This window comes from Telopea speciosissima, chromosome 8 (assembly GCF_018873765.1).
Source record: "Telopea speciosissima isolate NSW1024214 ecotype Mountain lineage chromosome 8, Tspe_v1, whole genome shotgun sequence".
NCBI lineage: Eukaryota > Viridiplantae > Streptophyta > Magnoliopsida > Proteales > Proteaceae > Telopea > Telopea speciosissima.
In genome coordinates this window covers 57115085-57140573 of record NC_057923.1, presented here as the reverse complement: position 1 = coordinate 57140573, position 25489 = coordinate 57115085, and the positions used below count along the sequence as shown (strand labels likewise).

Below are 25489 nucleotides of genomic sequence, written 5' to 3'. Positions count from 1 at the left end.
GTGATACTAAGGAACAATTTACATATTCCAAGTTACTCAAACCCCATTTTAATTGTTCTAATGGTCATTTGCCAAGAGCCTCACTAATTTCTAACAAATTCATATTTTCAAAGATATAACGTATAGACTCATTTTGATTTCCAGTTTTCTAGTGTCTCCCTTTTCCCCATTCCATTAGCTAGTCAAATATGCTCCAAGTACATCTTCTTAACTAACAGAGTCTCTAGTTCCAACAACAATATTTCATAACATCTCCACAAAAATTACATGAACAAAACCATCTGAAATAAACCCTAAAAACATCTACAGAGTCGAATTCCAAGTAGGAAGAATGGTATAATTCAAAATAGTGAAATATTCAATTCATTGCCTTGATTCTTTTACCAATTTCATTCATAACTATTTGTAATTGTATTACATCAACAGAAACCAATGAAAAAAACCCTAGAAAATGCACATGTATCCTTTCTTCTATAGCCGCAGGTGGGAAGAAGGGTATACCACAAATCAGTGGAAGGAAACAAATTAGGGCGAGCTTGTAGGTCTTCAGATTAACTTTCCATCCCATTCCATTCCTCAACACAATGGCTATTTGTATATTGAAGCGATTTTAGGTTAAGAAGGAAGAAGATGGAGTTTAAAAGAGGAAAAAGGTTGAAAACAGAGCAACAAGATGGATTTCCAGTGAATACCTTCTCGGCGCATTGTATCCTTTGTTCTCTAGCCGCAATGCATAAGACTTAGGCAATGGGAGGGGCTTTCGTCGCCGGCGATTTCAAGGTACAAAGGTGGAAGATGACGTTGTGAGAAAAAGAAAGGGAAAGTGGGTCTTATTTTTGTTTTAATCAAAAGGATAAAAGGGTCATCTCACAAGGACCCAAGGTTAGTTTGGGAATTACAAAAAATATTACTAGGCCACGTCACTACCTAACAGACGAACGCTAATGGTAGGGGTGTAATAGTATTTTTTTGCAAAGTAGAGGGTGTCGGAGTGTAATTGGGGAAAATGCATGGGAGGAAGGTGTAATTAGGCCATAGTACAGGGGAGGGGTATGTAATTTTTCTTATTTTAATTGGTTGTGTACATCATTATATGGAGCACATTGATGACAGCAATGATGATGAGACCGATGCATACACGCCAACTCAACACAAGACAATCGATGTATACACACCAACTCATAGGTCATGCCTGGATATTTGAAATGTTAAGCCCCAATAAACGTCTTCTAAACGAACCATTAAGGGAGCTAAACGGCCCTCATGAACGAGTGAGGGAGCAGGGGATACGTAGAGGGTTTGAGGACTATTCCGTATATCTAGAGAGCATCTCACTAGATTGGTGGTTGCATCAAAAGAAAGAAGTTTGCTTACAAATACAAAGAACATCACAACTAAAGAACAGTTGCCAATGGCCATATTAGTGATGGCTCACAATGTCAGAACTAATGTCATCCAAGAAATGTTTATGCATTAAGGAGAAACAGTGAGTTATCACTTCCACAATGTATTGTAAACACTACGAAATTTTGCTAGAGAGAGTACAACCGCCCTCGTTAAGACACACCATCTCAGATCAAATCTAGTTGGAAGTATTATCCATTATTTGTCGATTACATTGGTGCAATAGATGGAACATACGTAAGTGCATCAATTCCACTTGCAAAACAAGTACCATTTAGATCTGGTAGAAATAATGAATTTACCGAAAATGTTTGTACTGCATGTTCATTTGACATGTGCTTCGTTTTCTTTGGGCTGGTTGGGAAGATATGACACATGACAATCAATATTATGGGAATCCATCAACACTCCTCGTTTGAATTTCCCTCATCCACCATTAGGTGACTTTTATATTATAATTATGGTAGTTATTATTAGACTTTTATACCTGAGTGACCCTGTTGGAAATTTAGCTGTTAATTATAATTTTGTAAGAAAATACTATATTGTTGATTCTGGATACACACATATGCCTGGGTATATGACTCCTTGTAGAAATGTTCGATATCATCAAAATGATTTTAGTTATAGACAACCACAAGGTGCAGATGAGCTATTTAATTTACACACTCAATTTTAATGACAATTATTGAGCGATCATTTGTCGTCTTGAAGAAATGTTTTTCCATTTTAAAATGATGCCTCCATATAGTTTCAAGACACAAGTTTTGATTGTGTTTGCATGTGTTGCCATGCACGATTTTTTTTGGAACTGGAGGTGTCTAGCCTTTGGCCGACTAATTCCCCTAGGGCTCGTGCACGACCTTGCAACACACGAACCGGGAGATACTGGGCCCCCCATGTTCACTAGGGAGTTTCCTCTCAGGTGGGTCGCCCAAGGGGGGAGGCGGAGTCGAACTCAGGGCCTTCAGCTATACACGATTTTATTAGAAAACAAGTTGAGGACAATGACATCAATAATGATGATGATGAGATCGTGAATATTGCAAATATGGTAGGTTGTACGAATCAACAACAATGGAAACCATATTGAAAACAAATTGCAGATCAAATTGAAGAAGCTTACCGTAACTGATGATGAACAATTATGTCTATTGTGTTTCTTATTTGTCATTTAACTTTGGTATGACATTGTTAAAGACTATTATGGATAGACGACTAACATTTTTCATATAATTTATTGATCAATTTGCCAACTGGAGAGACCTACTTTGTATACTTTGCAGTAGATTTCCATCGTTGTGTGGGTCCCTATGTTCAAATATAAATGTACTTCCTACTAAGCACATCTTTAATGAAAAGAGTGCATCACCACTCATTGCCGTATGCTTGCAAAGATAACATCGACAGCTCAGAGAACCCTTACCCTTAGTAAATTTAAGCACATATGTACAGGGAAATTGCCTATTGGATCAATCCCTATGTCTTGCTTATTTCTTTTCTATTTTAAATGAATATATTTGTTTTTTCTTTGTTTGTTCAAATAAATTTTGAACTTGAATGTAAAGGGCGGGTGATGCCAAGGAAGAAGCAAACATTGTTCCCGCCAATTATTTTGTACTGTTAGGTCCTAACGAGAATGTGTCTCTGCCCACTAAAAGCCAAAGCGTCCTTCGTTTTAACCGCAATTAAGCAAACTTATTTCAAATAACTCCTCGACTCTAATGATTCAAAATAAACTCGGACGGGTTGACCCATTCGAATTATAGAGTTAAGTCGGATAAAATATTTGTACATGCAACTTAGATAAATAGATACAAATTTAAATTGTTTATACCAAATAACAAAAGGTAAAGAAACAGTCCAGAAATTTGTCAATTATATCTGAATGTGTCCTATTAAATTTTTGAAGAAAAAATTGTAATTGGAATCGTTATTTATGTTGAGTGAGTTGAGCAGTTAAACTCGGACGAGTCAAAACATAAACCGCAGGGAGAGTTTCGTTCCGATTCTAACGACACACGGCGCGTTGCGACCGTAATAGTTTGGGGTGGAAAGAATGTGGAAGGCAGTTGGGACTCTCTGGCCAAATAGGGCAGAGAAGAGTATCACTTCCCACCTTCCATTTTTTCTTCTCTCTTAATATCTCTACTCTGGTCTCCTTGTTTCCCATTTTTTCACTTTCCGCCTTCAACGAAGCTCGTTAACCTATCGTTTCTGTGCGGTTTGCGAACCCTTATAACCAGGTAAGACATCTTCGTTTCCTTGAGACTTTTTTTTTTTTTCCCTTTTCTGTTTCTTTGCAGATTTCAGATTATGATTAGTATTTTCTCTCGTTTTAGAACGACACTAAACGGTTTCTGTTTTGGTGCCCCTTCCCCATTGAATGTTGTTTTAATCAGGGTGCGGCTGTTGATCCGGAGAACCTGTGGAAACCCTAGATTTGTTTTGGGATTGTTATCGGGTTTTGTTTCGTGTTGTACGAGTTTCGTGATTTAGAGGTTGTTTGAAACCCTAGTTTATTTGGAGAAGGGGTTTGTAATTTAGTTCTTGTAACATCGTTTGAGTTGTGGCGCATGGGGTTCGAGGAAACTAGATCTAAGGAGGATCGTGCAAGGAAGAAAAGAAAGAAGGGAGTAAAGGATTTGGGTGTTGGTCGATCGGAGAGTTTGGTTAGGAGTGGAAGGGCGGTTGGGACTAGATCAAACGCTCTGGTGGGAAGATATGTTAGGAAGGAGTTTGTTGGGATTGGAGTTTTCCTTGGTAAGATTGTTTCTTATAGTAGTGGATTGTACAGAATTGATTACGAGGATGGGGATTGTGAAGACTTGGATAGTGGTGAGATTCGTGACATTCTATTAGGGGAGGGTGATTTTGATGGGGATCTTAATGCCAGGAAGGAGAAATTAGATCAGTTGATTTCAGTTGGTGGTCCGAATGCAATGAATACAAGATTGGATCAGAATGTGGACCAGGATGTTGGGGCTTCTGCAAATGGATTCAATGAGGTTGAAGCATCTACCTTCAGTAAGTTGGGTTCTGATCATGAGAAAGACTTCAAAGGAGAAGGGGTTCAACTGGATGAAGACGACGCCGACTCTTCTAGTGACTCGTGTGAGCATGTTCAAGTTTGCAATTCTGGCATGGAGATTGAACATCCTTCTGTTCCACCGCCTGCACTGCCTCCATCGTCAGGCAATATATGTGTGCCTGAGGAATCTGTTTCTCATCTGTTCTCAGTTTATAGTTTCTTGCGTGCTTATAGTATACAGTTATTTCTGAGCCCCTTTGGACTGGATGATTTTGTGGGGTCACTTAACTGTGTCAGCCCCAACACATTGTTGGATGCTATTCATGTTGCTCTCCTGTGTGCATTAAGACGTCATCTTGAGATGATATCTTCCAATGGAGCTGAGCTTGCTTCGAAGTGCTTGAGGTATTCTTTTTCCCCCATCCCTCATATTGATAGATACTAGATATCCAAGTTTTACCAGGGGGCGCTCTGTATTGCAGTACAAATGAAGGTTCCCCCGCCTCTTTTAGTACACTTTGGTGGGAGAGGAGGGTTTAAAAACCTTGATTGTTCTCTACTGTATCATTTCCTAGACCAAGAAATTGATTGAGTTATATAATTAGATTTTTTTGGTACTCAATAGGCTCTATGTTTGAACTTTTTGTTGGTTTCCTTTTTCTTCTTGGTCAAAAGGGATTAGTATGTGAGACCAATCCCCTTCATGAATCCCATAAATAATGCTATGCAAATGGTGGGCAACTATTTATCCTATTTGATATGCTTAGTGGTGATCCCGTACCAATTTTTTTCACCCTTCTGATAAGTGCTGGTGAGCTCAGATGATGCAGTTGTTCTCTCTGTAAGATTAGTTTTTCCTTGTGATGTTTTTCACCTACTTGTCTCCTCATTGGTTAGAGCTTAGAACTAACATACTTGCATTGTCTACAGGCGAATAGATTGGAGCTTGCTTGACTCATTGACATGGCCAGTTTACTTAGTCGAGTATTTTCTGGTAATGGGACACACGAAGGGACGGGACTGGAAAGGGTTTTATGATACTGTCCTAGATAGGGAATATTACACCTTGTCTGTGGCTAAGAAGCTTGTGATCCTGCAAATCTTGTGCGACAACGTCATAGAATCTGCAGAGCTAAGAGCAGAGATTGATATGAGGGAAAACTCAGAGGTGGGGACTGATATTGATGGGCCAGCTAGTGCCCCTCTGGACAATGTGCCGAGAAGGGTACATCCTAGATATTCCAAGACCTCAGCTTGTAAAGATTCCGAACTCATGGGGATTATTTCTGAACCTCATGAGTTGAATTCAATTGCCCCTGATGGCTTGTTGGGTTCTAAAGTTGCTAAACTGGATACAAATGCTGCTGATATCGACCAGGATGGAAATAGTGATGAATGCCGGCTCTGTGGCATGGATGGGACCCTCATTTGTTGTGATGGGTGTCCTTCAGCTTACCATTCAAGATGTATTGGTCTGAACAAAATGCATCTACCAGAAGGGTCATGGTTTTGTCCGGAATGTACAATTAATAAAATGGCACCTACTCTCCAGATAGGAACAGGCCTCAGAGGAGCAGAGATTTTTGGTATTGACCCATACGAGCAGGTCTTTTTAGGTTCATGTAACCACTTACTGGTGTAAGTTTTTCAACTTCTCTGCTCTTTTAACACTTCTTTTCATTTGACTATACTTTGCATTGTCTCGTAGTTGGTCCTTTCTCTTTGTGAACCATAGTTGTCAAGGCGGCACCTTGGTTGCCTTGGTCGCCTGGGCGCCTTGTTGGTGTCAACTTGCCTCCAGGCTCCCTCCAACGCCTTGGATCTCCTAGACATCATGACAATTATGTTGTTTTGTGGACGTTTGATATGTCAATGCCTTCCCTCTGTTCTACCGTCTACCTTAGCATTTTCTCATTTTTTATACCTATCTATTAGGTTATGCACTGCCAGTTTTTGATTTCTTGAAATGAATCATTGCAGGCTCAATGCCTCAATGAATGCAGGAACTTATTCCAGGTACTACAGTCAGATTGACATTCCGAAAGTCCTGCAAGTACTTTGTTCATCTGTAGAGCATAAAAACTTGTACACAGTGATATGCAATGGCATTATAAAGTACTGGAAAATTCCTCCAGGTAGTAATTATTCTCTTCATGCAAAAACTGAAACTGCTACAAATCCAGCGGATGAAAAGGAAGAGGCAATGGTTTCAACTCCACTCAATTCCCTTTCTGGTGAAAAAACTTGCAAATTGATGGATACAAATGATGGTGAGAATTGTGTTAGCAGTTTAACTGAAAATAATATGGACAATGCAACACTATCTTGTCCAGGGAATGATTGCCAAGAAACTGGGTTTAATTGTACCACCTTTATTACAGTGAGCCAAGTTGATTCTCGCAGCCTCAAGAAAGATGATTATGCTACAACTCGACTGGTTGGTCAACATGAAAATAACAAACTTCATGATCAGCTTGGAACTGAATCTACTGTGTCTTCTGGGTCTGTTAGCCTGCCGGCTAACCCCTCTGACTTAAACAACAAAAGTTTAGCAATTGTGTTAGAAACTGCTACCTGTACCTCAGGAAACAGGCACGGTCCTAAGAAGGAAAATGGAAATGGTGTAGCTTTGCCTGCAATTTGTGGTCCTTTGAGCATGGTTTCTGAAAGCACAATAGACATGATTTATGCTTGCTCATACATGGGATCAAACTTCAAACCTCAGAGTTATGTCAATCAGTATGTCCTTGGTGATGTTGCTGCATCTGCTGCTGCTAATCTGGCTGTTCTTTCATCTGTAGAAATTGGAGTCTCTAAGTCCAACACTTTATCAAATACTAAGAAACTCATTTCTGCAAATGTCTCACTGCAAATGAAAGCATTCTCTTGTGCTGTCTTTCATTTTTTCTGGCCAAACTCTGAGAAGAAGCTAATGGAGGTTCCAAGGGAAAAATGTGGTTGGTGCTTTTCATGCAAGGCTCCTAGTACAAACAAGAGATGTCTTCTAAATTTGGCTGCTTCAAATGCATTGAAAGTAGCTGTGAGAGTTCCTGGTGGCCTTCGTCCCATAAAAAGTGGAGAAGGAAATCTTCCTAGTATTGCAGCATATATTTTGTGCATGGAAGAGAGTTTATGTGGCCTTACAGCTGGACCCTTCCTGAATGCAAGTTATAGAAGACAATGGCGTAAAGAAGTTGAACGAGCTACTACCTGCACTGTGTTAAAGCCCCTTTTGCTTGAAGTAAGTCTCCCTTTCTTTCTCTCTCCTCTCCCCTGGCACCTTTTTTTTAATATTTTATTTAAGATGTTCTGGTTCAGTTTGTTTCTTTGTGTTTATGATATCTTCGTCTCAACTCTCAACCACCAATGACAATCTGATCATATTGCACTTCATTTGTTTTTCAGGATTATTTCACAATTTAGGTTTCTTTTGTGTGAGCATCCTTATAATTTTGTGTCAAGTGAAACAATGTTCTTATTCTTTTTTTCCCCCCTACTCTAACAACCCCCCCCCCCCCAAAAAAAAAAAAAAAATAAAAAAAAAAATAAAAATTCAGCTATTTAATACATTGAAGGTTTGAGAAGTGGAGAGGTGAGTTTGTACCAATCTGGATATATGTTTGTGGTCATGGCCTGAGGAACGTGTAAGGGAAGGGGATCCTTCTAATGAAGTGTTTGATCAGGTGTATTGTCAATTCTGAACTCCTTGCTTCAACATATTGTGGTTGGGTCTTCAAGGGATGGGACCTATCTCATTCAGTCTCCACTCTGAAATATATTTTGGATTTTAATGCTTTTCATAGCCTCTATGTCAGGGGTTTTAAGGATATTCGAATGGGCAAAGAAATATTTAGATGTCTGGAACATTTTTTTGGAAATTCCTGAACCCCCTGGTTAGATTCAGCCAGAATTCCTACACATGTTTTGATAAAATAGTCGTTTCTTTTCCTTTTTTGGTTATTGTCTTTTTAATTTCTTTCTATGCCTGGGATTTTAATGTAGAGCTGGATCACGAAGGACCTAGCCCCAGGCAGGATCTTCTTGAACAAAGTTAAATGGTGATTTGCTCATCAAAAAACTGGGCAACAATTGATGAACTTATAGCAGATCACACAATGAAATCGATTGAAATAGAAACAGATAAGAAAATAGAAAATAGAGAAGAAGGATAAGACTGGATTGAGTATCCCTGTAGCCCTCCAAATCTGGTTGAAAGATATGGGTGCTGCCCTCACTGGCCGTCGCGTGATAACGTCTGGTCATCCATAACATACATTCTACAACAGATAAATTAGAATCCATAATCGTAAATACTACAACGGAAGACTACAACATCATTAAACATCCATTTATAATGGTTTTGGTAGCCCTAACATCCATAGGATCAAAATATCAAATATCATAGTTCAAAATCTCGTTGAAATTTTAGATATTTCAGTGGATCTGAGACAAGATGGTAGGTCGAAATGAAAAAATAATGCAATATTTCGGAAATTTCGGTCTGAAAAATGCACCGTTTCGTCGAAATTACGGTTATTTTGGCCATTTCGTTTTGGGTTTTCGCCACTTTGCACCCCAAAATGGCCAAGCAAAACTTAGAGAAAAAATACAATGTTTCGGTGAAATTTCGGCTCGGAAATTTTGTTCCGGCCGAAATGGTCTTCTGAGACGAGTTTTAGTACTATGCAAATAATTACTGTCAACCCATTGTCATATCAACACCATAACATTCCTTTACAATTCAATGTACCGTCTACTAGTCACTTCCTGACACATACATTTATACAAAAGGTATTTCTAACATTGTATCTGTACTTCTTCGAGTGACCTTCAACATCCATATGATATTACATCGCTTAAAAGACAATAATCAAAAAGGTCTCCAATACATCAGCATCATCATCATCCCTCCAAGGGATGTATATCTTTCATTCAGTCTCCAAAAGTACACACAACGCAGCGGCACTGGACATGCTCTGGTTCTGTAGAGAATCATAAACAGTGGGAGTCAGCTTAACTAGCCTAGTGAGAAGAATGACATCACATCGATAAATCAAAAACATGCATACATGAGGAATCATACTAAAATCCTGCTTGATTCATGAATGATTCAATCTGGTCTATATAATAAATATCTCTGATCATACATAGCTATCATGCATGGCATTCAAATTTGATGAGGAAACATGCTCAGCGAAAATCCTTATCGTTTCTTTACTTTTCTTATTCTTTAGCCTTTACGTCACTCCTGTTTCTTGCCCAATCTTTGGGTTCAACGGATCTGGACATCTACCTTCTCTCAACGCCTCTCCCGTTTCTTGCGCAACCTTTGACGGATCTGGGTTGTTTCTTGAGTGGGATGTCTGCCTTCTCTCAATGCCTCTCCCGTTTCTTGCTCACCTTCAGAGCTCAACGGATCCGAGTTGTTTCTTGAGTGCGACATTGATGGGCCTTTCATTTTTTTCATTCATGAGGTTTTAATCACATCATACTAGGATCATATTCGTGCTATATCATCATGCTAAACATATGATACAATTTATTTCATTTAAAAACATACTCAATGATACAATGAAACATGTTGCAATATGAATACCGTAAAACATGAGTAATGTGCCAGAATTCTCTCACCTGTGTGTCTCTACTGCGTACTTGTACTTCTATTGTTCTTAAACAACCTCAAATGTTCCAACCTCTTAAATCACAAGATTCCTACATAATAATTCAAACATGTTGCATCTGAAGGTGGCCTAGGCATCCGCCGCATCCATGACTCTAACACGGCGGGCATCCTTAAGCTTCTCTGGAGAATCTCTTCTCACCAGGATTCTATCTGGGTTTCTTGGGTCCATTCCCATCTCCTTAAATCTGACTCCATCTGGATTGTCCCCACTCGTGCTGACTCCTCCTGGATTTGGCGCAAGATCCTCTCCCTCCGCCCTCTGGCTCTCCGTGGTATCTCCTCCTCCATTGTTGATGGCAATTCCACCTCTCTCTGGCTTGACCCTTGGCACCCTTTAGGCATCCTCTACAATCTTCTTGGTCCTCGAGCCATTTACTCCTCTGGCCTCCCCAAGGCCGCCCCGATCTCCTCCCTCATCTCCTCTGGCTCTTGGACCCCTCACCCCTCCCTAGACCCAGATATTCTCTCCCAAATCTGGGCAACCCTTCCCCCGCTAATGCTAAACCCCTCCCCCCGCATTGATAAGATCACTTGGCTTCCCTCCCCCACCGGTAAATTCGCCTCCTCTTCTGCTTGGAACTTCTCTAGAGATCCTAGTCCCTCGGTCCCCTGGCACAACCTCGTCTGGTTCAAGGGCCACATTCCCAGCCACAGCCTTACTGTTTGGAGAGCCCTCCGTCTTTGCCTACCTACCCAAGCCTTCCTTATTCACCGCACCATCCCAGCCTCCCCCTCTTGTAACCTTTGCTGGACCGGCCGTGAAGATATCCCTCATCTCTTCTTTGCCTGCCCCTTTACCTCCTTCATTTGGAAAAAAGCCTGAGCCTCCATTTGGCCGTGTAGCAGAAGGATCAGAAGATTTGATCGCGAATGGCTTTGGCTTCTCCAAACCTTCTCTGGGAACTCCGCTTGTGACACTATTGGAAAGCTGGTCTTTAGCGCCGCTGTTCACCACATCTGGATGGAAAGGAATCTCAAGAGATGGACTTCCAACTCTAGATCTTTTGATGCGATTTGGAAAGCCATCTCCTTTGATGTGTCCACCAAGCTCAGCTGTATCCGCTAGAGGCCCTTCTCGGACAGCCCTAGAAATAGGCACATTTTGACTAGTTGGGGCCTTGATACTGCCCTATTGCGGTCCTCCTCCTCTGCGTAGGCTGGAGGATCGCCCCCCCCCCTTTTTTCTTCCTTCTTTCTCTCTTTCTCCCCTCCCCCTCCTTTTCCCCCTCTTGTACATTGGTTCTTTGGTTCTTTCTTTCCTGCCCCCCCTTGGGGCTCGATAATATAATTATTTACCAAAAAAAAAATTCATATACATTAGGTCCTCTTTTAGAATAGTTGGTAGGATCCCCCACCATTTCCATTGAACAACCCCTCCAAATAGCCCTTCTTGGGGCATCCGGGTGCCACCAGTTGACCTATATGTCAAACCGGTTGATCAGTTACGGGGAAATCAGTTCGGAAATGGCATCTTTGCTACTTTTTCTCCAAGAACTCTATGGGATTCACTTCTTTCTTACTCTTAATTCACTAAGCACCTCATTAGTTGCTAATAAAACATTACAAGACCATCAAAACCTCATCTAAAAGCTCAAAAGGGCTATGGATAGTCGAAACCTTACCTTTGGATTTCAAAATCCCTTTTTACAGTTCCTCTTTTGATTCTCTTTGATCCAAGGCACAAGACCTTTGATTGCACTTCAAATCTGAACCTCTAAAATCAACTTCACTTCAATATTGCTCTCTTCCTCCTCCTTCCTCTTCTTTCCTATCTTTTCTCTTTCTTTTCCATTTTTCTTCTATTTTGACTAAGTGTCAAAGTGAAACAAAACTTAATTTAAAGGCCTGATTCGAGCTCTTCTGGTCGACTGCTACGACCTTCCGGTCGATCGGCTATCAACCGTCGAAGCTGCGGAATTATCCAGTCGCCAACTGGTTGACCAACACCTCGACCGGCAGACCTACCGGCTTCGACCGGTAGCATACTGGGAATCTAGGACTGGACCTGATCCGGTCGACAGGATCTGGTTTCCAGGATCAAGTCCTTTGACCCTTGCCTGTTCAATCGACCATATCTCATTCATTTCAATCCCGACTGACCTGATTCTTTTCCATAAGAAAGGTAACTCAATTACCTTTGTGTTTCGGGCTTCCCCAATCTCTAACTAAAAGGTATCCTAAAACCTGCATGATTTCGCTGCTTCACCCTGAACTGGTACAATTGATAGTCATGTCACCTTAATGTGGACCAATAATAGGGTCCATATTGGTCTTAGGGTTAATCTAACACATTCAACACTAAACTATCATACTCAATTAACTTATCTTAATTTATTTAATAACAATGGTCCATATTTGCCTTAATTGACAATACTGCTCTGTTGGACCAATATAGACCGGATTCCATCTAAATGAACCTATATCGTAGCTGTCAGTCATAAAATCAATAAATTAATACTTTTTCGGATTCGGGGTACAACCATAGTTTGAAATCTCGCGATATCTCGGTATCTCGGGCTGGTCGAGATATCCAAAATATACCGAAATTTCGCCGAAATATGGTATTTTTTTCTGCCATATTTTGGCACTCCATCTCGGTGGGTTTTTGGCCATATTAAGGCCTGATACTTTACGTACATCCTTATTTAAGCTAAATAAACACATTTAAACCTTCATATTGCAAAAAAAATGAACTCAAAGTGGTGTTTTGGATTTGCACCCTTGATTGACAGTATACGGTCGGACCTTGATGTATAAATTGTTAAATACACATTGTTTAAGTAATATACCAAATATCGACGAAATATTCCGAAATTTGGACTTTTTTCATTTCGTATGGTCATCTCGTCTTGGCACTGTCGAGATATCTGAAATATACCGAAATATCGGCGATATATCGCGAGATTTTGAACCATGGGTACAACAATCCCACTCTCCTGGGTCTCTCACCCACTCACAGGTACAAGCATCTCACCCCTCCCCAATGCATCAATTAGCATGTCATGGTTTAAAAACCAAAACTCTTTTTTTTCTTCAATTCGTTGGCCACTGAAATCCAGCAGCTTTCCCTTATTTATAACCTTAATCGAGTATAGCAATTGAATCCTTCCTTGTGTGGAAAGGAATCCCTTGACAAGCTAGACATTATCGTAATTGGAAACTAATTAGAAATCAAATCCAATCTATCTAGATAACTGAAATAGAAAGAGTCCTAGGAATAAAAACTAAGTAAAAAAGGAAACAATCTTAAAGCTACTAAGTCCCCCATGCAAGGACTAGATAAGCAATACAATTAAAATCCTAAATTATATGAATCCAACACATCACTATGTAGCTGGGCCCCACCAGAAAACTCAGGCAATATGGCTTATTGGCAGCATCTTTCTCTAATGCAGACTGGCATGGGTCCCACCGAATCTTCTCAAAATTATCTCCAAATAAGTCTGATCGACCTGAAATTAATCCCCCTTCAAATCAGCAAGATCGATAGCTATATTCTCCCCCCAAATAAAGCTGGCCAATGGCTATCCTTGGGCCGGATATAGGCTGGGAATTTGGAGTTAAATATTACCATAATATTGGCCAGGTATGGACCCAGTTTGAAACTCAATCGATGTACCAATTCTGCATCAATTCCCTCCCACATAGAAAGAAATCATTCTTGGACAAAGCTTACTGTTGTGCACGTCCATCTTCATGGCTGCCCATGTTAGGCTCTGCTACCAAATTAATGTAGAGCTGGATCACGAAGGACCTAGCCCCAGGCAGGATCTTCTTGAACAAAGTTTAATGCTGATTTGGTCTTCAAAAAACTGGGCAACAATTGATGAACTTGTAGCAGATCACCCAATGAAATCGATTGAAATAGAAACAAAGAAGAAAATAGAAAATAGAGAAAGGATAGGATTGGATCGAGTGTCCCACTCTCTCCCGGGTCTCTCACCCACTCACAAGTACAGGCATCTCACCCTTCCCCACTGCATCTCACAGGATAGCATGGTTTATAAACCAAAACTCTCTGTTTTTTTTTCTTCAATTGGTTGGCCACTGAATTCTAGCAGCTTTCCCTTATTTATAACCTTTAATCGATTACAGCAATTGGATCCTTCCTTTGCATGGAAAGGAATCTGCGCTGACAAGCTAGACATTATCTTAATTGGAAACTATTTACAAATCAAATCCAATCTATCTAGATAACTGAGATAGAAAGAGTCCTAGGAATAAAAACTACTAATTACATAAACAATTCTAATTAAAAAGAAAACAATCTTAAAGCTACTAAGCCCCCCACGCAAGAACTAGATAAAGAGGTACATTTAAACCCTAAATTATAGGAAACCGACACATAGCTAAGTAGCCTGGCCCCACCAAAAATCTCAGGCAATATGTCTTATTGGCAGCATCTTTCTCTAATGCAGGCTGGCATGGGTCCCACAGAATATTCTCAAAATTATTTCCAAATAAATCTGATCAACCTGGAATTAATCCCCCTTCCAATTAGCAAGATCGATAGCTATATTCTCCCCCCAAATAAAGCTGGCCGATGGCTATTCTTGGGCTGAATATATGCTGGGAAATTGGAATTAAATAATACCATAATATGGGCCAGGTATGGACCCAGTTTGAAAACTCAATCGATGTACCAGTTCTGCATCAGGTTTTATCCTCTAGTCAGTGATTGGGGATGCTTATGGAAGGTTCTTTGGTGCCGATCCAAACTATTTAAAGTGGAGCGATTAGAGGTGGCTTACATTCTGATTTGGTTCAATGCGATCCAATCTAGCTGTAACGCTTGGCAGATAGAATAAAGGTGAGCTGCCTGCTATATATTCACTCCTGGAAGAGTACTAGTTAAAGCTTATATTGGTGGTATTCCCAAGTGGGAGAAGTGCAGAGCGTTTAGTTTGTCTTGTCTACTTAATCTTAGATAATTTATATTAAGCATAACCATCACTATGAAAATAAAATCCATGTTTTGACATATCTAGAAACAGGTTGGATTTGACTTTGGTGACAGTAGGGAGAGAAGAGGGATATACATGGTGTGCCATTGCTTGCCACTTCCAACGATTGCCAGTTCTCATTGAGATTAACAGAGGGTAAACAATATCATTTCACATGGACAATGACAACTATTACTCACATCTTTCATCTATTATCCTGGACAATGGCAACAAGATCCATGTAGCAGACCCCATTTAGCTGAGATTCTCCTGACTTACTGGGCTGTGCCTCTTTCGTCTTACTTACATCTTTCATCCTTTATCCTTTTTCTTTTATTTTCCATATTTCATTTGTCATTTGTCATCTGTTTTTCCATCCCTCTTTCGTGCTGACCTCTATTTTCTCTACTTTGTTTTGTTTGGATCCATGTAGCCGACCCCATTAAGTTGGGATAAGGCTAAGTTTGTTGTTGTTGTTATTGTTGTATGGACAATGACAACTATTGGAAATGACTACCCTTGACTTAAATAACTTTTGGGAATAAGACAAGGGGCAATCAAAGGAAGGTTACAACTTGTAATGTCAGCACCTTGGTGACAACTAGATACACACACACACACACACACACACACACACATATATATATATATATATGTATGTGTGCATGTATGTATGTATGGATGGATGGATGTATGTATCACTCACTAATTTATTGAGCTTTTACATTTATATTCTCAGCCATTTTATCGAAGTTGCCAAAGTTGAATATCAAAAATAAAAGGTTTCACATTTTCATATAGGAAAGGGCTGAAACTTACCAGGTGGACAGATGGTGACATGGACAACATGTCCACAAAATTTGAGTGCCCACTACTTATGGCAGATCATTAGGCCATTAGAGAGGCTTATCTTAATATGTAGCGAAAAGAAAGAAACTTGAATCTAAGAGTATTATTTTGCCAAAATAGTCATACTTGTAATAAGAAAGTAAATGGTAGAACATGGCACACCATTGTCATCTATCTTCAGTGTAACTATGGTCTTACTCAGTTGTTAATCACTAGCTCTAAAGCTTGTTATTGTGATGTTTTCTCTGGCCTTTGCATTGTGAAACAAGTCATAGTTGGCATACGATCAGCATGCAAATGTTGTGATATTTGTTCCCATATCTGGAGGATTACATTCCATCTTTGTTTAGGTGATATGACACTATACTTGTCTGCAGCTTGAGGAACACATTCGTGTAGTTGCTCTTTCTGGGGGCTGGTTCAAGCTGGTAGATGATTGGTCAGCTGAGTCTTCTGTGGCCCCAAGGACCATGTGCTTTGCTGGATCAACTCAGAAGCGTGGAGCGAGTGGGAAACGGAGTAGGAAACAATCTGCGACATCTGTAATTACAGTTGATCCTTGCCAAGACAGCAATGTGGATATAAGCTGGTGGAGGGGAGGGAAGCTTTCAAAGATGGTATTTCAGAGAGGGATTTTGCCGTGTTCAATAGCTAAAAAAGCAGCTCGTCAAGGTAAATTTATATTGGAAATGTTATCTTATGTTTTCTATACCATCTTCTAAACCTTTTGAATGAAGAAGAAAATAGATTTACACAGCTCCATCACGCCAGGTGGTTCTAGGAAGATTTCTGGTATTTATTATGCTGAAGGTTCTGAGATTCCTAGAAGAAGCAGGCAATTTGCTTGGAGAGCAGCAGTAGAAATGAGTGAGAATGCGTCACAACTTGCGCTTCAGGTGCGTCACTCCTGTCTAAATTCTACCCTATTTAAATACATAGGTTATATATTCGCTTGCTTGATGTCCTTAAGAAAGCTATTCCTTAGCTTGACTTGGACTGATTTATTTTTCTATTGAGTGTGACTTCTTTTGGCTTACAATATGCATAACAATCTAACTGCCTTATTCAAATTGCCATTTGCATTAGGTGAGGTACCTTGACCTGCATGTAAGATGGAGTGATCTTGTTTGTCCTGAGCAAAGCTTGCAAGATTCTAAAGGATCAGAAACTGAAGCTTCTGCTTTCCGGAATGCACTTGTCTGTGATAAAAAAGTCCATGAAACCAAGATTACATATGGATTACGTTTTCCTAAGCAGAATCATCTCCCATCCCGTGTGATGAAGAATATTATAGAAACAGAACCAATCCAAGATGGGCTAAAGAAGCTTTGGTTTTCTGAATTTCACATCCCTGTATACCTAATTAAAAAATATGAAGAGGAAGCAGAAAATGCCCTTGTGCCTAGTAAGGATCCTCGCATAGTGTCCAAGTTACAAAGAAGACAGCTGAAAGCTTTGCGGAGGGATATATTCTACTATCTTATGCTTAAGGGGGACAATTTAGACAAGAGCTCTTGCATCTCATGTCACAAGGATGTTCTACTCAGGTACTTGTACTTTATTAATCTTCGTGTGTCAAAAGTTCCCCTTTTATTGTTTAAAATCTTTTCTGTTCACTTACTTTCAGCTCATGTTATGACATTTATTATTTACTTATTGTTATTTTCAGGAACATGCTGAAGTGCAGTGCATGTCAAGGTAAAGCTCTTAGTTTCTACCCCTCATATTTCACTTTATAATATTTCAGGATTGTTACAACTGCTTATCCCAAAAGCTCGAGCTGATTAGTGAGGGCCACAACAATGTATTAACACATTACAACACCTCCATGCACGTGCACGCCCCCCCCCCCCCCCCCCCCACACACACACACACTGTTCTGCACGTGACACCAAGGGGGCACATAACACAAACACCTTGCACTTACCAGGGATTGAACACCTGACCTCTCAGCTTTGATACTATGTTACTACTGTTTATCTTAAAAGCTCGAGCTGTTAAGTAATAGCCACAACGATGTATCAACACATTACAACAAGGATTAAACTGTGTGCTATTTGTTTACATGGTGATAAGCATCCATATACTATTAAGTCACACTTCTATTGGATGGATTCAGACTATGGTGTCTTGTATTTCAAATTTAATTTGATTGCTTGTTTCCATTTATCCTTCAAGAAGCTGTATAAATCACCATACTTTTTTCCATCTTCCTGGTCAATGGTTGGATGGTTATGTTCATTTGTCTGAGATTTTGGCATACAAGAATAAGGACATGTTTCATTTATTGAGATGTTAATTTGTAGGCATGTACTACTGTCAATGGCATGTGGACTATAGATTTTCTCAGTAAATGATGATTATCTTCTCTGTCCTCGTATTGTGAAATTGTCATATGGTGTTTATGTCCTGCACCTCTTAGCTGATTTGCTGCTGCATTAATGTCAGGTTATTGCCACAAGGATTGCACCATACGTGCAACAGCTAACATGGAAGATGAGGTGGAATTCCTGTTCCTGTGTAATCAGTGTTACCAGGCCAATGTTCTTGCTCCAAATAAGAAAAGTAAGAATTCCATGATCAATCAAGTCTTTCAACCAGAAGATCAGATACCAATGATTAAAGGCACTCAACAAAATGGTTATGATAAGCCGTTACTACCTATTACAAGTGCAAAGAAGATGTCTGCAAGCATGAAGCCATCTGCTACAGATACTAATTCAGCGACCAAACGTCGACGTGGGGCTCTTCCTTCATATGGTGTTAAAAAGAAGAAAAAGAGAAGTAATGAGACTGGCGCTGATTTCAGGGCCAATAACCTTCTCTTCAGAGGAAGTGCAGATATGAAACCATCATTGCAACCCATTTGTTCCTTGTGCTCTAAGGATTACAACTCTGATTTGATGTATATCTGCTGTGAAGCATGTAGAAGTAAGCCTGCTCAGATATTGAATTATTGTTTTGAATTTGCTATTTCTTTCTTTTATTTACCCTGTTCATGGGATTGTCTGCAGAGTGGTATCATGCTGATGCTGTGCAACTCAAGGAATCCGAAATATTTGATGTCGTGGGGTTTAGGTGCTGCAGGTGCCAGAGGAAAGGCTCACCACTATGCCCTTACATGGACTCAAAGATGGAGGAGGAAGAGGATGATTCCCTTATTTTCTCTCTTGAAAGAGTTGTGCCAATCACAGAGTCCACTTCAGAAGTTGCATGTGAGTGGAATACTGCTGGGGTGCAGAAACTTCCGGTCAGGAGACAAGTAAAACATGAAAAGATTATGGATTCTTTCTCTTTAAATCCGTCTCAAGTGGAATCTAATTCTCTTGAAGCAAAAATAGATTCAAACGACACTGATAAAGGGTCATCTTCTCAAGTAAAATGGGAGCTTCCTGTTGACGACTTTAAAGATGAGATGTTTGACTATGAAAATATGGACTATGAGAAAATGGATTATGAGCCTCAGACATACTTCTCTTTCAGTGAATTGCTGGAGTCCGAGGACAACCAGCTGGATTATTTTGATGCATCGATCGATGTAGAAGGGAATTGGAACAATTCTTCTGGTTATGATGGAGCAATCACATCCTACAACACACAGGAACAATATATAACAGACAGTGCAGACAATTGTCAAGAATTGGCAGCTGTAGAACCTGTTATCAACACAGTGCCTTGTCACCAGTGTCATAGCACTGATCCAGCAGTCGATCTTTCTTGTGAGAATTGTGCAATTTGGATACATAAGCATTGTTCTCCATGGGTTGAGCCTTCTTCCTTGGACGGTAAGTGGAGGTGTGGCAACTGTCGGGATTGGCGCTAATTTGGACACCCAGTTGCTTATGCAGTTTCGGTCCTTTTGACTGCTACATCCATTTACCAGGGGTTGACATTTGATGCTGTGGAAACAAGCTAAATATGGCCATACTGGGGAAGTTGGGTTCTTGCGCGTGGATTGTACATTTGAGGGAACATGAACAGACTTGAAATTATGGCTCCTGGAAAAAGCCAAGTTTCGGAGGTCCCTTTGAATTACTAGGGGGGGCGGGGACTGTTGGTCACAAGTCTGGATATGATAGATGCTGCTTTACAAGGATGTTCTCCTTTTGGACAGATGAGTGGTTCCATTCTTTGGAAAGTGGGCATGCTTGATTTATTGATTGGTTGGGTTAGTTTGATCAGGATCTTAAGCTAGAGGAAATCATAGTTTGCTCTCATTGAACCAGTTCTATCGAGTGCCAGAAAATAGGGTCCTTGGCCCCAATAGTGAAGGATAAGCAGGTTTTTTTGGGGTGCTTATCTCATTTAGTTGCATGTAAATTCTGAGAGAATATTTAGATCTGTTTTTATTTTAATTATTTTTTTTAGGGGGGAGGGGGGAGGGGGGCGCGCAACATGCCTTGGCAATCCGTACATCTGACTCTTCTGTCAAAGCATGAAGTTTCAAGTCTTTTACTATGGAGTCTATACATTTGACTCTTCTGTCGAAGCATGAATTTTCAAAGTCTTTTACTACGGCCGGTGCTTCCCTGTATGGGTTCCTTTGTAGTTGTGGTCCCATGGCTGTGTTTGTGTTGTTTGGTTACCATGAGAGGATGAGAATGATTAATTAGGGCAGTAAATGTTTAGGCAAAAGTGTCTTTGGATGGGTATCTTGGTGATCTTTAATTTTTCAATACTTTGTCAATTGGCAAAGTTCACTTTGGTCTGAAACTTCATGTGAGCAGGGGAGGGGGCCTTGGGCTTTCTATCTGGTCATGATTTTCATCCTATTCGATTATGCCACATGGTAGAAGGATGTGCTTGTCTATAAACATTTGAATGGTCTCACCTTGACAAGTTTATCAAGGTGGCCCATTTCATTGTAACGTTGAAATTGATAATGTGGTAATTTTGGTTGTTGGATAGCTATTACAGACTTGGATTTATCACTTGTCAAATTTTAAAGTCTAATTCAATTAAATAAATATCTTCTCGAATATTGACGAGTATCTTTTACTACAATCACTATTTGGCATTCACATATATTTTCAAATCTCTATTTTGTCATTTGACAAACTCTTTTTACGTTAAAATTTTATATGTGAGCAAAAACTTTGGGGTGTGGTGGTCTGTAGATATTTGGCATAGAAATTTAATTATTTTCAACTACACACACAACCATGCAACAAACATATACGACTATCACTGGTCGCTCATCACATATCCTATCCTCCACAAATCATTCTATAGCAGATAATATGACAATGCAAACCACAAACACACACCACATAATGTATCTTATGTGGTTCGATAGTGTGCTTACATCCATGGAGCAAATTGGCTCATTGACCTCAGCCTCATTGACATTTGTACAATGCACAATACAAACATTTGGCCACTCAAATAATTAGGAGCTGCAACCCCTAGTTTATGCAGATACAATTGTAAGGGAGTACACACTCCACTATCGAGTACTCACTTGATAGCCAAATGATTACAACAATTTGGGCTATTATTATGTCCCAAATAAAGTTCAAATTAGGCTAGGCATTTCATCAAACACATTGCCTATGCTCTAGTACATACATACTGAGAAATATACCTAAAATGGTTACTTTTAACCAGTGTTGTCTTCTCCTTTTGTGTGGTTCAAATTCATCGATTCTTCTTCACTACCTGAGCTTCAACCAAGTCGTCATTTGGAGTTTCTTGAAGCTTCACACACTAACCCCTAGGTTTGCTCTCTTCTTCTTCTCCTGCTCTTTCTCTTCTCTTTTATCAACCCCGAAACCTTTGATGATGTTTGATACTCTTGAGAATCCTTTCAATGGCGCAAATTGATTTCCAACTTGAAGGCAAATCTTCTAGGGTTCTCCTTGGAGCTCTCAGCTTCTCTCAATCCTGAGCTTTCTTCAAACCCTAGAATGTGTTCTTGAATGCACTTTACCAAATCCTCATTTGAATACTTGAATCAATAATGGAGCATAGAAGATTAGATGATTCTTGCGTTGCACATCAATGGAGCATAGAAGATTTGAAGATTCTTGGGTTACACATCAATGGAGCTTCCTCTCCTCATAAATCACTCCTCTGAACCTCAAAGATATCTCTCAACACTTCTTCTCTCTTGAAGCTCTAGGCGATATATATAACCCCCAATCAGAAAAGCCACTTAAAAGCCCCAAAATCATGTTTTTGGGCAGAGCCGATCGACCCCCATGAGCAGCTGGTCAACTGCTTGAGCTTAGCTCTCGGCCAATGTGAATCTGGTTCCAACCGACCAGCCTGTTCCATGATCCAGCAACCCAACCCCTACTCACTAAAATGGTTATATCTTTCTCATCGGATCTCTGATTGACTTGATTCTTTTTTTATATGAAATTTGACTCAAAGGAAAACAACTTTCATGTTTTCGCCATTAGCGCAAAATCAATGCACATATCCCAAAATAGATATTGAATCTGACTGTTGTGTGGACATTGTTTCCTTCAGCATATACACCATGGTTGAAGAACAAGTCATGACTTTGCACTTCGATATCAAATTGAATTGATTTAAACTTTCAGCATATACACCATGGTTGAAGAACAAGTCATCACTTTGCACTTCGATATCAAATTGAATTGATTTAAACTTTCTTAAAATCTAACTCAGAGATCTACCTTTCTCAAGTTTTTAGCTTCCATAAATTTCATATGGAGGAAAACTCAAAATAATCCGTGAAGATATTGCTACGATACTAAACTTGCAATCTTCCTCACATAGCTGCATACTTCACCTTCTACAACATCATCTCATGCATTCTAGGATTTCCACTTGTCTCTTCATCATGTCAAACCATATTTGATGACTGCCAACTCATGATGGTGCCAATTGTATCAGCCCTACTGCCCAACTGCCAACCAACTCTCTAGTTATGCCAACAGAGCCATCTGAGCCATCTCATTGACACTGCTACTACTGACGCTGCAAATCTTTGGAATTGCTTTGAGACTCTATCGACTGCCCTCTCAATTGCTCAACCATTGCCAAACCATCAACGGTACATCTCTATAGTTGTTGCCCACTGCACTAGCAACTGTATATGACGCTCACAAGGACATTGCAATTGCTCCATGGCAACCTTGGTCTTCCATCCTAGCTGACCATATGCTCACTGTCTATGGATGACAGTCTAATATCTCATCTGTCAACTAGGCTCAACCATATCAGCAACTCCTCAACTGCAACTCAGCTCTGAAGATTGCTTGCCATGATAAACCAATTGTCCAGTTATCAAGTCTATTTGTCACTGCCTGCTATCCAGTCATATCGACCATGTTCGCAAAGAACAAGAAGAAGACAGGCCTGAGCATCGTATGTAGCCGATCAGTCCCCGATAACCTTTGATAGAGTGTAACGAAGAGCACCAGATAATGTGCCATTCCAAGAGAGAACATACACATTGCACTCTCCCTCCAACCCATCTCAGCCACTGCTTGGGCACTAGCAAGATTGCCCATCACCGATAATAAGCTCGTAGGCTAGCTGCTCACTGTGGCCTCCAACTGTAACTGATGACAACCGATGCTCCATAGAGTTCCATCTAAACTAGCACTGCTCATCTTCAGACTGACCATCCGGTCATGGGATGCCTGCATCTCAGTCCATCTGAGTGAGTGGGTTGACCAACAAGATACCAACACAAGCTCATTGCTTAACTGATCTTCCTGGATAACTGTGTTGACAACAATGACAACAACAACATCTTCCTGGCTCACCGTCCCAAAGAAAGGAGGAGGAAGACGAGTAGGGATCAGTTCAGGAGGCGGCGATTGAACAGGGTGGATACATCTCTTGGCAAAAGGTCTTCTTCACGACAACTCATCTCCCTGAGAAGGCGTGTTTGCAAGAGCTCTCCGAGAATGATACCAGCAACAAGAGAAGAGGAAGAAGAAGAAGCAAATCGATTTTGTGGGTTGGGTTTATGATAGTGAATCAAGTCAAATCGGTGGATTGTTTGGTTTTGGTTTAATCTCATCGTTTTTAATGTCAAATCTAAATTTAACATCTTCCAACCGTTAGATTCCTACCCTACCACGTGGCAGCCCTGGCTTGCAAGCAGCACGATGGTCGCTCAACACCCAGGCCGCAGACGAGCCGAATCCATTCCGATCGAATTCGGATGGGAATCCTATCTGATCGATTTCGTTCCCGATTTGGAGGGGTTTTTTTTTGAATAAACATCATGTACACCCCTGAGGTTTGTTGACCTATCATGTAAACCCCTCGATGTTTACAATTTTACTTAAAAATCACTAAGAATGACGGAATACTCATTCCGTTAGAGTGAACATGTTAAATGATGATGTCAGTAGTTAATAAATATGGAAATGACCAAAATCACCTCTTTTCTTTTCTTCTTCTTCTTCTTCCTCCTGCAACTCCACCGGCCACCACCATTCTTGCAACTCCATCGGCCACCACCACTGTTGCAACCCAACCCAATGCCACCTGCCCCTTCCCCACGTTGCAGCCCAACCCCACTCTACAAGTTTCCCACTCCTTCTGTTCCTTCTCCAACCCCCCACACCTTGCTTCACCGCAACCCAACCCTACCCTAAAATCCGAAGTAACAAAGGCCCTGCGGAGCCCTTAGATACGAAATCGCCGTAAGACAACCAAAAATAAGTCAACAAAACACACAACTGGGGCACAGGGAAAAAAAATTAGCCAATTCCCAACTTGATACCTGTCAACTAAATCCCTGGTAGGGACATGATTTTATTCTGAAAATGAAAACTTTTCGATCTACCAGGGCACCATTTAGATCTTAATTTCTAACCATTTTCTACTTCTTTGTCTTTACTGTCAGTTTCATCAATCGATTGAGCACTTGTGCGCAAACTCTCTTTAGGGCTCAATGGAGGATCGACTTCAAGCTCTGAATTGTCCCTAAATGCAACACCAGCAGAAGAAAGCTCCCGGACCCCTTCACCAGCTTTAGACGATGCTGAAATCATTGAGGGATTGCTCACAAGCTGTTCTTCGATTTGAGGCCTATCTGTTTCATTATGCTCTACAACCACTAAACCATTCTCCGCCTCGCCCAAGCCTTTCTGATTGAACGTTTCCTCACCATTAACAACATCATTGGAATCTTCCAATTGCAACATCTGCAATCGATCCTCGGTTTTTTTAGGAGGATTAATGTTAGGGTTTTGGTCGGTGGCATCATCGAACGAGGTAGGAGAACCGGAATCAAATGTCATTGCGACAGATTCTGGTTGAGGTAATCTGAATTTTGTTTACTACTTCGTATGGTAGTATAGAATTCGGATTTGGAAAATATCTGAGAGAGGGACCTAGAAAGAAATCCGCAGAAAGATTGAAGAGGGGACACCTACCAGTCAGTCGTCTCTCCCTTTCACAGCAGGACCGCAGGTTACAGGTGTTCATGGGCCCTTGACTGGTAGATATCGGGGTAATTTCATCCACTTCTGATTCATCCATTTCTTGACAAGGGAGCTTCCATTTTTGGGCTGTCCAGGTCAGGTGTACCTGTCGGAAGTTTAGGGTCGCAGCGAGGCTGAGATCAAAGTAAGGGGAGGGGTTGCA

General features: G+C 40.5%; 1 protein-coding gene across 1 annotated transcript; it reads left to right on the top strand.

Moving 5' to 3' along the window:
* The first annotated feature begins 3580 nt into the window (after positions 1-3580).
* Positions 3581-20280, top strand: LOC122671688 (DDT domain-containing protein PTM-like). The gene is made up of 11 exons (XM_043869061.1): positions 3581-3650; positions 3787-3844; positions 3965-4840; positions 5366-6073; positions 6416-7676; positions 16288-16582; positions 16682-16806; positions 16997-17457; positions 17580-17608; positions 18359-18841; positions 18925-20280. Exons 3-11 carry the CDS (start codon positions 3981-3983, stop codon positions 19731-19733), a joined length of 5031 nt encoding a protein of 1676 aa, XP_043724996.1. The 5' UTR covers positions 3581-3650; positions 3787-3844; positions 3965-3980; the 3' UTR covers positions 19734-20280.
* The last annotated feature ends 5209 nt before the right edge of the window (positions 20281-25489 follow it).